The sequence below is a fragment of the Opisthocomus hoazin genome, chromosome 2, assembly GCF_030867145.1.
Source record: "Opisthocomus hoazin isolate bOpiHoa1 chromosome 2, bOpiHoa1.hap1, whole genome shotgun sequence".
Lineage (NCBI taxonomy): Eukaryota > Metazoa > Chordata > Aves > Opisthocomiformes > Opisthocomidae > Opisthocomus > Opisthocomus hoazin.
The window spans coordinates 68,432,555-68,447,260 of NC_134415.1; the positions used below are offsets into that span (position 1 = coordinate 68,432,555).

General features: G+C 42.8%; 1 protein-coding gene across 3 annotated transcripts in view; it reads left to right on the top strand.

Moving 5' to 3' along the window:
- Window positions 1-4,195, top strand: part of MED23 (mediator complex subunit 23) — a 42,326-nt gene extending 38,131 nt beyond the window's left edge. For all 3 annotated transcript variants that reach the window (XM_075414047.1, XM_075414048.1, XM_075414049.1), the window contains 2 exons: window positions 2,240-2,371; window positions 3,087-4,195. In XM_075414047.1, the coding sequence (XP_075270162.1) occupies window positions 2,240-2,371; window positions 3,087-3,260 (306 nt within the window). In that variant the 3' untranslated portion in view covers window positions 3,261-4,195. The remainder of the gene's footprint in view (window positions 1-2,239; window positions 2,372-3,086) is intronic.
- The last annotated feature ends 10,511 nt before the right edge of the window (window positions 4,196-14,706 follow it).

Below are 14,706 nucleotides of genomic sequence, written 5' to 3' on the forward strand. Positions count from 1 at the left end.
CTTAGGTCCCCATTAGTTCCTGTGCTGCAGCTCTCCCCCTGGCCCCGGTTCTTTCTAAAATACTTAGTTTGCATGCAGTGTTTTGTGAAGAAGTCAAAAAGTGTAGGGATGCATATGCAGGGGGAGAAGACTTGTGTGACTTTTGTTCCCATGTTTTTGGGTATATCATGAACACAGGATACTGTAAGAAACGGTATCACGTGGTTAAATCACAGAATCACAGAATGGTCAGGGTTGGAAGGGACCTCTGGAGATAATCTAGTGCAACCCCCCTGCCGAAGCAGGGTCACCTACAGTAGGCTGCACATGACTGCACATGACTGCGTCCAGGTGGGTCTTGAATATCTCCAGAGAAGGAGACTCCACAACCTCTCTCAACAGCCTCTTGCAGTGCTCCGTCACTCCGTCAAGAAGTTCTTCCTCATGTTCAGATGGAACTTCCTATGCTTCAGTTTGTGCCCGTTGCCCCTTGTCCTGTCGCTGGGCACCACTGACAAGAGTCTGGCCCCATCTTCTTGACACCCACCCTTAAGATATTTATAGGCATTTATAAGGTCCCCTCTCAGCCTGCTCTTCTTCAGGCTAAACTAGCCCAGCTCCCTCAGCCTTTCATCATAGGACAGATGTTCCAGTCCCCTCATCATCCTCCTAGCTCTCCGCTGGACTCTCTCCAGTAGTTCCATCTCTTTCTTGAACTGGGGAGCCCAGAACTGGACACAGTACTCCAGATGGGGCCTCACCAGGGCAGTGTAGAGGGGAAGGAGAACCTCCCTCGACCTGCTGGCCACACTCCTCTGAATGCACCCCAGGATCCCATTGGCCTTCTTGGCAGCCAGGGCACATTGCTGGCTCATGGTCAACTTGCTGCCCACCAGCACTCCCAGGTCCCTCTCCGCAGAGCTGCTCTCCAGCAGGTCCACCCCAAGCCTGTACTGATGCATGGGGTTGTTCCTCCCCAGGTGCAGGACCCTGCACTTGCCCTCGTTGAACTTCATCAGGTTCCTCTCTGCCCAACTCTCCAGCCTATCCAGGTCTCACTGAATGGCAGCACAGCCTTCTGGTGTATCAGCCGCTCTTCCCAGTTTTGTGTCATCAGCAAAATAATATGTCAATGTTTTTGTATACTTCTTTTACATATTTCCTTCAGTTTTACCCCTGAGTTATGGTCTTTTCTGGTTCTTTTTAAGTATACTTTGGAAGTATGAAGCAAAACATACATATACAATTCTTTAGGAATGCCTTTTTTTTCTTTTTTTTTTCTTTTTTTTTACTTAAAGCTACAGTAAAAGTAACTCCAAAAAGTGTTTTCATAAAGCAGTGCTTAAGTAAAAGTGCAAGAGAGCAGCAGAAAGTACTGTTTAGGCATGGATCAGTATGATTTTATAGATTCCTGTACAACACTATACTATAAATTGCTAGTAGGTATTGCTTTGACTGGTTTCTTTCTTCCTTCATCAGGAAGGACATTTTTTCTGTGCCTACATTCTAGGTATTGAACCAAAACACAAGAAAGGTTGAAAAGCTGTCATCTTTTCATGCTTCTTAACATGCCCATACTACCCCTTTTTCTTTGCGAGGAGTTGATTTCAGTGTGAGGAAATTGTGAGGAGTTGCTACCCTCAAAGTAGGCAGCAACTATCATCTGACTTAAATCATCAAGCACAAAGTTCGAGTTTCACTTTGCCATCTTGAATGGTCATAAGTGCACATACGTTTGCACCCAACACTTCCTTGATAAGTATATTCAAACACTGTAATTGTAAACTCTTTGTAGAGGATGTCTGAACCATTAAAATGCAGTGTATGCGTTTGCTGAAGACCTTGCTGGAGTCTAGATTCAAGCTGAATGCAGTAAACTGTAGTGTCTTCTCTCTAGAAGACTCAAATCTTGTGCTAAACTTTTCCTAGTTATTTACTAAGGTCTACTTTTGAAAATTTTGTAGGCGCTTACTCAAACCATATTGCAGTCGATGATGTTTAAGCATTAACTATGTAGCACGTACCAAAATACCATCATTGCACTCACTGGAAGTTAACTTGGGAAAATGGGATCATTTGGTTAAGCATAATGGGATGCGTTAGACCTGCCCATTTGTCCTTGTAAGAAAGTGAATAGCTGGGAATCACAGATACTTAAAAAGCAGTACATATATTTATTACACTGTTTAACTGTATTTCTACTCTAAAGCATTTTAAAACCTGTTTTCATTTGGAGTGCTTTTTGTGTCTGTGGAAACAGATTGGAGTGGCGTTTTATGAAATGCTCCTGAACGCAGATCGGTACAGCTCACATCTGAACTATATGGATCCTATATGTGACTTCTTGTATCACATGAAGTATATGTTTACAGGTGACAGTGTGAAAGACCAAGTAAGTAAACAGTAGATATTGATACTGTAATTATCCAGATAGCTATTTAATCTTTCAATGAATTGATTTCATAGGTAGCAGTACAGCAAAATGCTTAGCAGTTGACTAGTCTCTATGTGCAAATTAGGAAGTTGGTGCATTTCTGCACATTTACAAGCCTCAGATGCACTAGACTAGGTATCTCAGATTTCAGGACTAATTTCTGTAGTCTAAGATTTAAGGTACAGCCTGAGGATGCTTTAAGTACTATTATTAAAGCAATCACTAGAAATAAAGCTATTGGATATTTCATAACTTTTCCTCATTTCTATCTGTATCTTTTAAGTTTTTACGTGATTTCTGACTCGTTAATATAACTTGACATGTGACAAAAGCAGGAAGGCATCCATGTTTAGTGGAAAACCATTCACCCAGTTCAAGTTTAGTTTATAACAGTGTGCACTTTTAAAAGTGTCAGTTGTGTGAGTTGTTTTACAAAGTTTTCGTGTAGAACTGTTACGCCAGGGAGAGGGTTGTTAAGGTGGGTTATCAAAAGAGGTCCAAAAGTTAATGTGGTAAATAAAATACTAACATAAATACCACTATTTACTATATCTTCCTCTTTTTTTTGTTGTACTAATGTGATGTTTGTGTAATGACATATGTCAAAATACTTCTGTTTTACCAAATGTATTTCTGTCTATCTTTTTTAAATATTTAAATCTTGTTTTAACAGGTTGAGAAAATAATTTGTAATTTAAGACCAGCTTTGAAACTTCGGTTACGCTTCATAACACACATCAGCAAAATGGAATCAGCTGCTGTTCCACAACAACCTCTCAGTAATGGGTCACCAGCACAACAGCCTAGCCAGGTGCCTGTTAATGTTGCTTTGCCAGTGACGCAGTGAAATGAAGCATTCGGCTGGCCTGGATGTGAAGGCTTCCTTCTGTTACTGATCAGGGTGAAACATCATCTGATCTGAAATCTGGTATGCTTGAGACAAGGAAAGAAAACCACGTACAGATTTCCGCTTGGTTTTCTTTTGCGTAATGAAGCTAACCATATGCATACCAGTCTTCTTACCTATTTATATCAGACACTGGATGAGGTACATGTTGCCTTTCTCTGAACGCACCGAGTAAAGATTCTGTGCAAGCAAATACATGGATTTCTGAAGAGTTTACAGTATCCTGCTCTCTATCATGGTTTGAGTCATCTGGATTTTTCCTTGCTTTCTGTCTGTGATATCAAAGGACACTCAATATATGTAGCCTGGTAGAAAAAATTCTTTTTAAATTTGAGGTCCGCCGTATTAAAAGTGTCTGTTCTTTTTGTCCAACAGCAGAATTGAAATTCTTTTTGTCCTTTGGGCAGACAAGTTAAACCCTTATACAGAAATGCTCCGAGACAAAGATGGCATCAATTGTATTGAGTTAATTCTAACATCTTTCCAAAGGCTAAGAGTGAGACCTTGAAAATATCTGTGGATTTTATATGTACAATTTACATTGAACGGCTGAGCCGTGGGTTTGACCTATCATCAGTTACTAGGCTGTTAGATGAACTACCCAGAGGCTGTCTCTAATGAATCTACTGGAAGTCTGCATATTCAGTTCAAGCTGTGCTGGTTCATATTTTATCTTTCCTATTTGGGAAATGGTGTAGTTTTTATTAAGTCAATCACATGAATTTTACTGACATATTACTATATTTTAGATTTGTATAATATTCTGCTTTAAGTTTTATGTGTCCTGTGTTCAGCAGGTTTTGATAACAGAATTGAAAGGCTCAATGTTTTGTAAATACTCATTTGACGAACTTTTGTAATTAAAAAAACACTTTAAAAGACTGTATTAGTGTTGTTAAACTTACTTATTTTTCATACCTATTACCTTAAAAGTAAGGATTGACCATAGCAAGTATGCTTCAATGTCCCAAGTTCTCGATCAGCTTTGCAATAATGCCAGTTTTAACCTGTTACAGGTAGAGTCCAGCTTAGTAAGGTCAGGTCTGATTTATATCTCTCTATAAGTTTAACAGTTATGAAAAGGAGTTATGGACTCAAGGGGTGGAAGGTTTTTTTGTCTTTCTGTTTTTGAGGACCAGAAAACCTGGACTGCTGGAAACTGCTGTCATTTGTATTGCACTTGGATCCTGAATTCTGCCAAGTGTAATCTGAGTAACAGAGAGCTATGAATGCTCTTCAATGAATTTGTAGTCTGACAGAAAAACATGTTTGCCTATTATATGCTGTATGTATGGTTTAAGACGTCTGGTATTCCATTCCTGAGTCAGGTGATTCTAATACCATTGGGCTCAATTTTGATAACAAGGTAAATATAGTTGGTCTCCAAAAATCCAGTGGACCGTTCTATACAGGTCACTCCATAGGCTTCCTGGGCCAGACCTGAGAAGCAAAATTCTGGTCATGGGGTTGCACACTCCTGGTGGCAGTGAAACTTTGTTAAGACTGCTTCTCTTCCTAAGCAGTTTTTGGAGCACATGAATAGAAAAGCCTGTAGAAACAGCATATTTCATGGCTATTCTGCATGCATGTTCTAACTGAGCTAATGCTGACACCACAGGCATCTTTCTGAATTGTCTTATTTCATACTGAAATAGTTTCGGGGCTTGATGTGCAACCCAGAGTGTCCCTTTTAATATTTAAACTAGCACTTGTTTTTGGTCACTGGGATTTCAGAGGTAGTATCGAGGGAGTTGGCTAATTGTCTTCAGAAGTTCCACCTCACAAGAGCTGTTGGAATTCTTGAAGGCTTTGGGTGTTTCTAGCTTTGGTTTGTTTTTTCCTTTCTCTTGTAGGTCTGGAAAATTAAATTCTTCAGTGCTCTGGCAGGCAGCAGTGTACAGAAGCAGCTCCCTCACTCAGCTTTGTGTCTTTACGACACGTGCAGTTATGTTCAGAAGCTGACTGCAGTGCGCTGGCCTGGCACTGTGTGGAGGTGATTTGCCACAGCTGGGCTGGCACTAGCGAATCACTGAAAAATTTGTGTTTCATCAGTACTGGGCTACATTTGAACTTTTGACTTACAGCTTGAAGGCTGTGTATCTCACTAACAGTGCCACGAGTCAGGACCCTGAGCCTTTGCTTACTTAGCAGAATTAGTGATTTACATAGTTTGCGTATTAAAAAATGCAAAGGGAAGAGTGTCTCCTTCTCTGAGTGTGCACGCTCGTTCGCTGCAAAACTCACCAGGTTTCTGGAAGGCGCTAAACCCTCACTAGTTGGAAGAAAGTATCTCTTCTGCTAAAAGCTATGCTTGCATCTTCAGCAGTACTGGTCTGAAAATTAATTCTTAACAATGCTTTATTTGAGTTAAATAACTTGCCCTCTAAAACCCAGCTAACCAAATTCACTTCCTGAAGTACTAGCCCAGCAAAACAAAATTCCACTGTAATTTGAGATGTATGTTTGTATTTTATTATGGCTGTCATATGACTGATTTTTAAAATACTGCATTTGGACCTCTGCTGGAACTCACAGCAGTTTTGAGTAGCGAAGGGAAACTTAAGTTTCAGAGGCTTTTTTTTTGCTTTTGGATTTTTTTGTATTCCCGGTATGGAATGGACACAATAGTACCTGGCTTCCCCCTCCTTGTCTGACTTTTGTAGAGTTCATATTTATTTCGTAAGGCTTGAACAGTCTATTGTAGGTAGGCTAATATGTATGTATTTTAATCTAATATATAGTATTTTAATTCCCTCTTTACCACCAGAGGGAGGTTTCTGCAAAAAATTTGATCTGATCTTCAGCTGACTGGGTGTATAATGCAACATCCTGAACGCTCAGATCTTCCTTGCATCTACCAACATTTTGATCGAAGATGTAACGGCTTAGAAACCATATTACACTGTTGTCTTTGATGTTTAAAATATGCTTTGTAATTTCTCTTCCTCATAAACAAGCTTGCTGGTGGACCCCCTAGAGCTATGGAATTGGCAAAATCTTCCAAACAAAGATTTTTGATCTTTCAAAATTGTCACAGACTTACTTTTTTTTTTTTTAAAGAAAATCACTTGATGCATGAAACAGTTATCAAAGTTAATGAGAGATTTATTTACTTAATCACCTCAAAAATAAGCAATAAATAAGAAGAGTGTATTTATTTGACTTTGATTTTTAGCACTAAGGCTTTTTAGGACATAAATGAATACTTGTGGTTTGGCATAGGTGGCTTGCATACCTGAAATCACGCAGCCTTTTCTAAAGGTGCCCGAAATGAGGATAATAATATTGTGAATGGCTGCTTTGACTGTTCAATTCGCTTACTCCTGTGACTCTCCACAGGATGGGCTTACCCCCCCAGACCTACTGCTGAAAGTGTGCAGTGAATGAATTACAATAGTGAATGAATATTTGAATAAAATGATCACGCAGTATTTAACGTGCAGTACCCTCCACAACACCAGAAGGCAGAGAATGTTTTTGGTTTCCACAGTGGCTTTGTTCCTTCAGCAAATACAAGCGCAGTCAGGCGCAAACTTCTTTGTCTGGTTTAGGATCCAGAAACCCCGCGTGGAGAGGTTCCCCTCAGCCCTCCTGTTTCTTCTCTTACGCATGTGCTGTTAGCAGTGGTCAGAGAGACACCACTGTGTTTCTCCATCCTTTCGTCCGATCATTTGAATTGGAAGAAAGGTCTTGTCTTTTGTTGTTGTTTTTTTCTTTTTCCTTCCTTCCCTTGCATGTTCTGTGTAAGCTCTTGTGAATTGTAGTCTGTTCAGGTCTAGTCCTTCACTTTGTCAGTGTTTCACACAGAGACCACTTGGTGGTGTGCATTTGATGTCAGATTTAATAGGAGTGAGTTGTTTTAAAGATAAATGAGCACCTTCTAATGTTTTTCCCCTGCAATGTGAGGGAATCCTGTGTGTCCTGGTGAGAGGAATGCAGTAGGCTCCTGTCAGCCATCAAAGGCAGAGGATCTGTAGTTCTGCCCTAACCCTGGTTCAGCACTGGGCAGGCCCAGGCTGCTTTATAGTATAACTTTTAATTAAAAAGCCGAAATGCCAACACACCTAATTGCCCCACCCATCAGTGCTGCATGGGAAATTTTTAAAGCAGCCCAGACGCCTTTGAAGCAAAATGCTGAGCTGCATGAAGGAGGAGAGACTGAGAGGCTGCACAGGCACAGGGAAAATACCCGACGTCACCAAATAGTTCCTAGGTATGTAATTTCATCCACATTGTGCAGGGCTCTGATCCTTTTATACCTTTGTTCTATAAATAAATTGGAAGTTTGATGTTCCACATTTAGGGTGGGACTTCATTAAAGATTTTTGTGCAGATGAAGAGCTGCATAGGCCAACATAAAGCTTTTTTCGGGTCAAAATTATTTATTGTGGTGAAGACTTGAGGGGAGATTTGTGTTTGGAAAGTGAAAGCAGAAAATATTGATGTGACACCAAATTGCAGTCGGGTGACATTAGGAGTCAAGAAAGAATTTTGTAAAAGAGAAGAAAAGTCATTTAACTGTACTAAAGCTGCTGCTTTTCATTAGGGTTGCAGCTGTAAGCCCTACCTGGGGACATAAACACAGCTGTGGTGCTGCAAGCCCAGGAGTGCAAAGTGACCCTCTGTCACTGCAGGCTGCGCCATGTCAAACCTGGCAGCACGTCAGCCAGAACCATTCTCACAGATACTGCCTCTCGGATGCAATTTCTTTGTCACATGTATGAACCAAGATTCATATGCTTTATATTTTTATGGTCCCCATGGGTATGGATTTTGGACACCTCCACTTCTTTAATGCATGTATCCGTAGTGTGGGGGGGCTGGCAGGGAGTATTGTTCTATCTGTGGCGCTGGGAGGGGATAGGCTAAGGCTTGCACTGCATTCCCTGGAAAATATGTGATAAGGCTGCAGGTGACCTCACTCTTGGGTTAGCCATTAGAGCATCCATTCATTCTCTCAAGTACTGGGCATAAGGCACCAGGCAAATGAATAGGAGTGAGTTGGTTGATTGGTTGGTATTGTACTAAAGAGGCGATCAGGAAGGTGGGTGATGTTGGGGTGTGTCTGGAGCCAGAGGAGAGGTGGTTGCGAGCCTCTGCAGTTCGTTTCTTGCTCTGAACTGGCCTCTGGGAAGGAGCCTGCTGCTTTCCATTGACAGCTCATCGAGTCCAGGGAGACTGGCTGGCCGAGCGAGGTGCTGGATGCTGCGTCGTGTGAATACCACCCAGTCTAGTGCTGGTGGATACAATGCCTAGTGATCCCCAGGGCAAGTTAAATACGGCAAAACATGCAAGGAGAGGACGTACGGGGGTTGGTGAGTTCCATGTCATTACAAATAGATAACTGATGGCTACAAACAGTGGAAAATGAGCAGACAGAGAACAGTCTTAGAGCCCTTCTGCGTGACACTTGTACTGAGATACAAGACTTGCAGGGGCCTGCTCCACGCTAATAGGAATAATGTATCTGCCATGACATTTCCTTTTTTTTTTTTTTTGGATGAAATACATTTTTCCCAATGCTGCTCTTGAAAGCAATGGCAGGTACATTTAAAATCAGTGAAGTTCTACTGAAAGTTGTATAATATACAATTAACATGTTTGGTGTGACATGACAGCATAGCATTATCTGTATGATTGCACTGGAGCTGAGAAAGCCAGTGCTGGTTCCCAGTGCAGCTGTAACTCAGGCATGCCATTATTTATTACATACTGTCTAAGTGATGAGCACAAAACAAGGTCCTGAATGAGCCAGTCCCTGCCCTGAAGACCTTGCAACCTATAAATGAAAGCATGCAGGAACAGGAAAATTGTATAGTTGAGAAAAAAAATAGTAAGAACTTGTTGGGTTTTCTTATTAGCATATCAATTTTCCTGTGAGGGCTGCAAAAGCAGGGGATGTGTGTGATAGCTTTGAATGACTTTTATGGAGGTGTTTGACAAATGGAGAAGGGCCTTAAGAGGTGAGGACGAGATAAACAGGTGGGAATGGAAACTGTTGATGTTCTCCGAAGTGGTGTGAGGTTGAATTCTCTAAGAAAATCCCCATAGGCTCCTTCATTCCTTGATGCTCTTTCTGCTGAGACATAATTTAGCAGAAATGAGACCTGGCTGTAGCTTATCACATCAGTATCTTTTCTGTTGGCTTTTTTTCGTATTATCAAGCCCCAGCTGAAGCAGTCCTAAGTGTTGAACGGATAATGTTTGGGCTCCTTAATGGCTTGAGAAGTAGATCAGTGATGGCAGAAGCTCTGTGAGGTTGGACAGAAAGATTTGGGGTGCAGTTCTCCTCTAACTAAGGCACGTCACAGACTGTTGCTGCCGGTTGAGTTGCAAAGGACCAAGCCCATGCCCGTAATGGGTCTCCAGGCCGGGACGTGCCCACACTTTGGAAGTACGGGTCACAAAGCAGCCGTGTCACCTCTGCTTCTTTGGTGGCTTTGTGCCCACTTGCCTCATGAGAGCTTGGCTGGGAAATCAGGTTTTTCCAGAGAAATGCCTTTTTTGGAGATGTTGAGTGCAAACGCTCAGAGCAGCTGAAAACGGGGTCCTTGCAGTCTCCTTCCTACCTGTGATCGCAGATGGAGACCCGTGGTGCCTTGGGAGAATCCCGGCCCTCCCGAGGATGGGATGGAGAGGATTTCACCTCTCCCGCTCCCGCCTGGCTCCTGGCCCAGCCCCTGCTTGTCCCTTGGAGGTGCAGGGAGAACGGTGCTGAGGGCTCACAGGTTGCAGGTCAAGCTGAGTTTTGACAGTGCGCCAATCAACACACCCAATTAAGGCTTGCTGAGCCTTCCACCTCTACCATTAAAGGGACGACTGAGAGAAGCCTGAGCAGCACCCAGGCATTGGCATTATGGTCTGGAGTCCTGCGGGCCTCAGATTTAACGTGTCTGATGCACTGTATGTGCCATATCTAGTTGCAGAAGTAGCCTCAAAGAAGTTTATTTTGTTATGTTAAGGCAGTTCTGTGCCAGAGTTTCCAGTCCAAGATAGTAGTAGGATGAGTAAAGCTTTCACGCTACAGATGCAAGAGAACAACTGCAATTGTAATTTTGTTTTAAATCCCCCCTTTTTTTGTAATAAAAGGGCACTTTTAAATATTTAAACTCAGTTTTACACATTTTAATAGCTGGTTTTGAGCTCTGCAAAGTTCGGGGTTTGGGGAAATAGGGCAGAAGAGGGGGATGAGAGGAGATATGACTTGAGGGGCCTGATTGCTCTGAACACTGGACAGAATTAACTTCTGATTTTCCCTAAACAACTTCTGTGTCAAGTTCAAAACAAAGACAACAAATGTCAGTCGTGAAAGCAGCATTTATGAAAACTCCTTTTCCTCCTCAGTAGAAAAAATGTGGCTGTTTTCCGTGTTTTCCGTGGTGCCCCTTTTTTCGCACAAAAGGAACCATCAGCCCTGAAGAAAGGTCACACTCGGTGGCAACTCCATCATTCACAGCCTCGCATGCCCCAAGCAGAATCGTTCTCAGATTGGCCTGGCAAAAACCAGAGTGGCTGCTTACCTGTCCCTTGGAAAGAGGAGCTCCCGGCATTCACGGTGTCGTGCTGCTTCCGTGCACCGGACCGGGCTGGCCCTTCGCCGCGGGCGGTGGGTTCTCACTCGCCTTCCTGGCAGAGAACAGCCTTCCCTCACCTGCAGCGGGGCGAAGTTACTGCGTGGGGGAGATTTGTTTTCCTTTCCATCCACAGGAAACAGCAAATGCACAACCCAGCAGCAGCACTTATTGCTTTCTTGTCCTTGAGCCTCCTGCAAGGCTGTTTCACTGTTTGCTTAGACTGTTAATCTGCAGTCTCTCACACGACTAAACTGCCACTTTAGCAGTTTTTAAGAAAAACGTGTTTCCATGACGTATAATGCTAGGCATCACCTCTTGCGTATCTCTGAAGGACAAAGCTTTCACAGAATAAATCCTGTCTCATGTTGCTATTTATAATTTAGGTCAATTCTTTTTTTTTTTTTCTTTCCAACAGCTTCATTTTGCTGTAGACAACGGCATTTGCTTTAAAAGCAGGGAGAGCCCTTGACCAATAACTCTGTCACCTCGGTACTCTGGCAATTGTTTCAAATTCCCTTTGAGATTTCATTGGGGTTTTTTTCTATCATCTCTTTTTTTATTCAGCATTTTCTGAAGGAAAAGACAGACAAATCAAGGCCAGAGGATTTTCATGATTGCCCACAGTGCATTGCCACATTTCAGAGAAAAATCCAACATTCCTGTGCTTCAGTGTTTGCGAGGAACTCCACCCCAGACGCAGGGCACAGCTGGGCAAGCACCTGTAGGGGGGAGTCATGCAGAGCAGGGACACAAGGCACCTTTCAACGCCTGCCTTCATGGGCTCCGTTGCGCTCAGCTCCTCCACCCCTGAGCTTTCTCCTCTCGCACCCAGTGAGATTTCAGACCAGCCCGTGAAGGGTGGCCCCATCATGAACCACTGCAATGCAGTTTCCTGATTTTCCACAGTTTCCATGCTGGCATTATCCCATTTCTGTTCCTTTTCCATGCTCCCACTCTCACTGCTGTCACCACAACTTCCACTGGATTCAGCCTCCCCCAGTTCTGAGCTTCTCAGCCCTGCGAGCACGTGAAGCAGCCAAGAGCTGAGCGTGCATATCACAAATAGAAGTGACCATTTGGTGAAGACATGGGACCTTTTGTCTTTAAAAGAGAAGAAGAGAAATTATAATAATCAAGAAAATAATAAGGACATTCATTATAATGTCTCATTATTATTTTCAGAGGAAATCTAAATAAGCCTTTGAGAATTCTGGAAAAGCAATGAACCATATTTGCCATGCAGCTTTGCTAGAAATTTATTTATTTAGGGGTTTTTTTTTTCCTCTCAGTCACCCTAACACGTGAGTGTGATGAGGATATTTTCCACCTGCAAAGAAATGTCACTATGTGATTTTATTTCCCACACCTTTCTGAGAGATGGGCTATCGCATCAGCTGTGGCAACAGTCCAGCCTCGCAGCCTGCACAGTTTTACTGAGCTTGTTGATGGTGCCTTCGCCTCTCGCAGAGGCAGTTTGGGCCATCACTTTCTTGTCTTAAAAATGAATGTTCTAGCCAAAACGAAAATAACAGGGTGCTATAATTATATTCTGTTTTTCTCTCGGTGCGTGAAATCAACACTCAGGAAGATGTTGGCTTGATAACATTTCCAGCCAGTGTGCAAGCAGAACCTGCAGTACTGCAAGCTGTGAAGCAGATTTTTACATACACATTCCTCGTCTGGGCCTTATTTACATTAGAGACATATGTAACTCTATGTAGTGTATTCAAGCTGTCACACGGAGGAGGCTTTTCTAGTGTTGCATCCCAAAATACCCGTAAAGCCCTTAGGACAGTCCCTGCTCTAGGCACCTGCCCAAAGTTTTGGTTCATGTACGAAAGCCTTAAAATGGAGAGGTTGCTCAGACATGTTCCTCTGGGTCCTCTGCAAACCTCGGTGAAGCCCAGGGGAACCTTGTCTTCACTTCTCTGGGGTTTGGATCTGGGCTTTGGCTGCCTTCTGGGACTGGCGTGCAGGCACCCCAACCACCAGATTTCCCCAGTGGGGTTGTTCAGCAGCCAGCTGCAAGGGAGTGATGGCCCAAAGCAGGTTACATGACACAAATGCTCCATTTAAAACTTTTCAAATGTGCAGCACATCAGCCCTAAGCATTTAATTTGTGTGTGTGTGTATACCTATTTTTTTCAGATTGAGACGTTGGAACATATGGTATCCAGCTAATTTGAGGAAAATGCAGGATGGATAGTTTTCTGAATTAAAAATAGAGATGGTGCTCTGGAGCACGTGCAATGCTTCTCAAGTGGCATCCTGTGTCAACTCTGTCAGAGAAAAGAAAGCCCTTCAAAATGGATGGGATACCATAAAAATCCAATTTCTGTGATCTGTCAGCAAACTATTTTTTCTGCTCCAGTAGATGACAAGGTGACAAAGCTTGTTTTAAAGAACATTTTCAACTTGCTTAATAAATTATAAAAGGCAGCTTGCAAATGGCACATTTCATTTGCAGTGACATAAATCCCAAACAGATTTTTCAGTAGTGTTACGAATTACATAAAGTGATTTATAGGTTTCCTTGGAATCAGTTGTCTGTCTTTCTCCCTGAAATTAGACAAGCTAAAAGACAGAAAAGTAGGACAACATTAAAAAAGCATTAGGTTGAAACATTACAGAGTGGGAGTATTTGAGAAATCAAAATATAAAATGCTGACAAACCACCAAGGAATGCTGGGCTGGTCGCTGAAGTACAAGAAGGAACTGCAAGAATCTAGACTCATTCTTCTTCTCTGACACTGTCTTCCCAAGTGGCCTTAGACAAAGCTCTGAGATTCGCTGTGCCTTTATTGTCCATCAGTAAAATGTGGCAAATACAGCTTCCCTACCTCCCAGTCGGGCCATGAGGACTGTGAAGTACACATATAAGCATAGCGACAATCAGTCAGGGCCATGTGATGGCCATAGGGAAATAACAGGAAAAATCATGAACTCAATTGCTAAGAGCATCCTTTCCCTTCAGGCTGGTACTGTCCGCTTTGTCTTCTGCAGAGGTTCCCAAACTTGGGCTCCTGTGCTATTACCAGCGTCACTGTCATCAGCTGCTGCCGTGGTTTCCATGTGTTACAGAAAATTTTCAGTTGTTTGGTCAGCATCTGTAGGATCTGAAATAACAGCTTATTCGCCCCATACAAAATCTACCACAATTTGGGAATCCCAGGTCAAAATATAGAATGATCGTTAAGATGGAGCTGGATTTTGTTTTCCCCAGAGAAAGGAGGGTAGAAAAGGAACTTTTCTCAGACAGAGACATAAGCATTCAAGGGACAGGATCATATTTATCCTATAGATTTTTTTTTTTTTTAACGAGCTATTCTACACAGCTCTCATCTATCTGAGTGGGTGACGTTTCCTGCTGAAATCACTGTCCACAATGCTAGTATCACCCCAGGACACGTGCCACCCTCCCTGGACCTGGGCCATGACAAGCAGCCTCCCTCAGCAAGAACAGCAGCATGATGTCTCTTTTATTCTGGTGTTCTTCATCCCACAGCCAGGTGACAGAGGAAGGGCAAAAAAGCATTAGCAAAGACATGGGAAGACTGTTAAAAACCCCCGTACAGCCAAACAATCCAACATTAAATTAATCCCTGTAGTAACTTAGTCAAGCCCCTCAATTTGAAACTGTCAGAAAGTATTAGTCCAGAAGCGAACTAAGAGCTGGTTTTACAGCAGAGCTGGAGTCGTTCAGTCAGGCTTGCGTGTTAGAGTGGTGCAACTCCGTCGCACGTGCAGTGGCCGATGCGTGGTGCCCCTCACTAAGCCCTTCCACCTCACCGCGAGGTTTCTGTGCTTGTCTT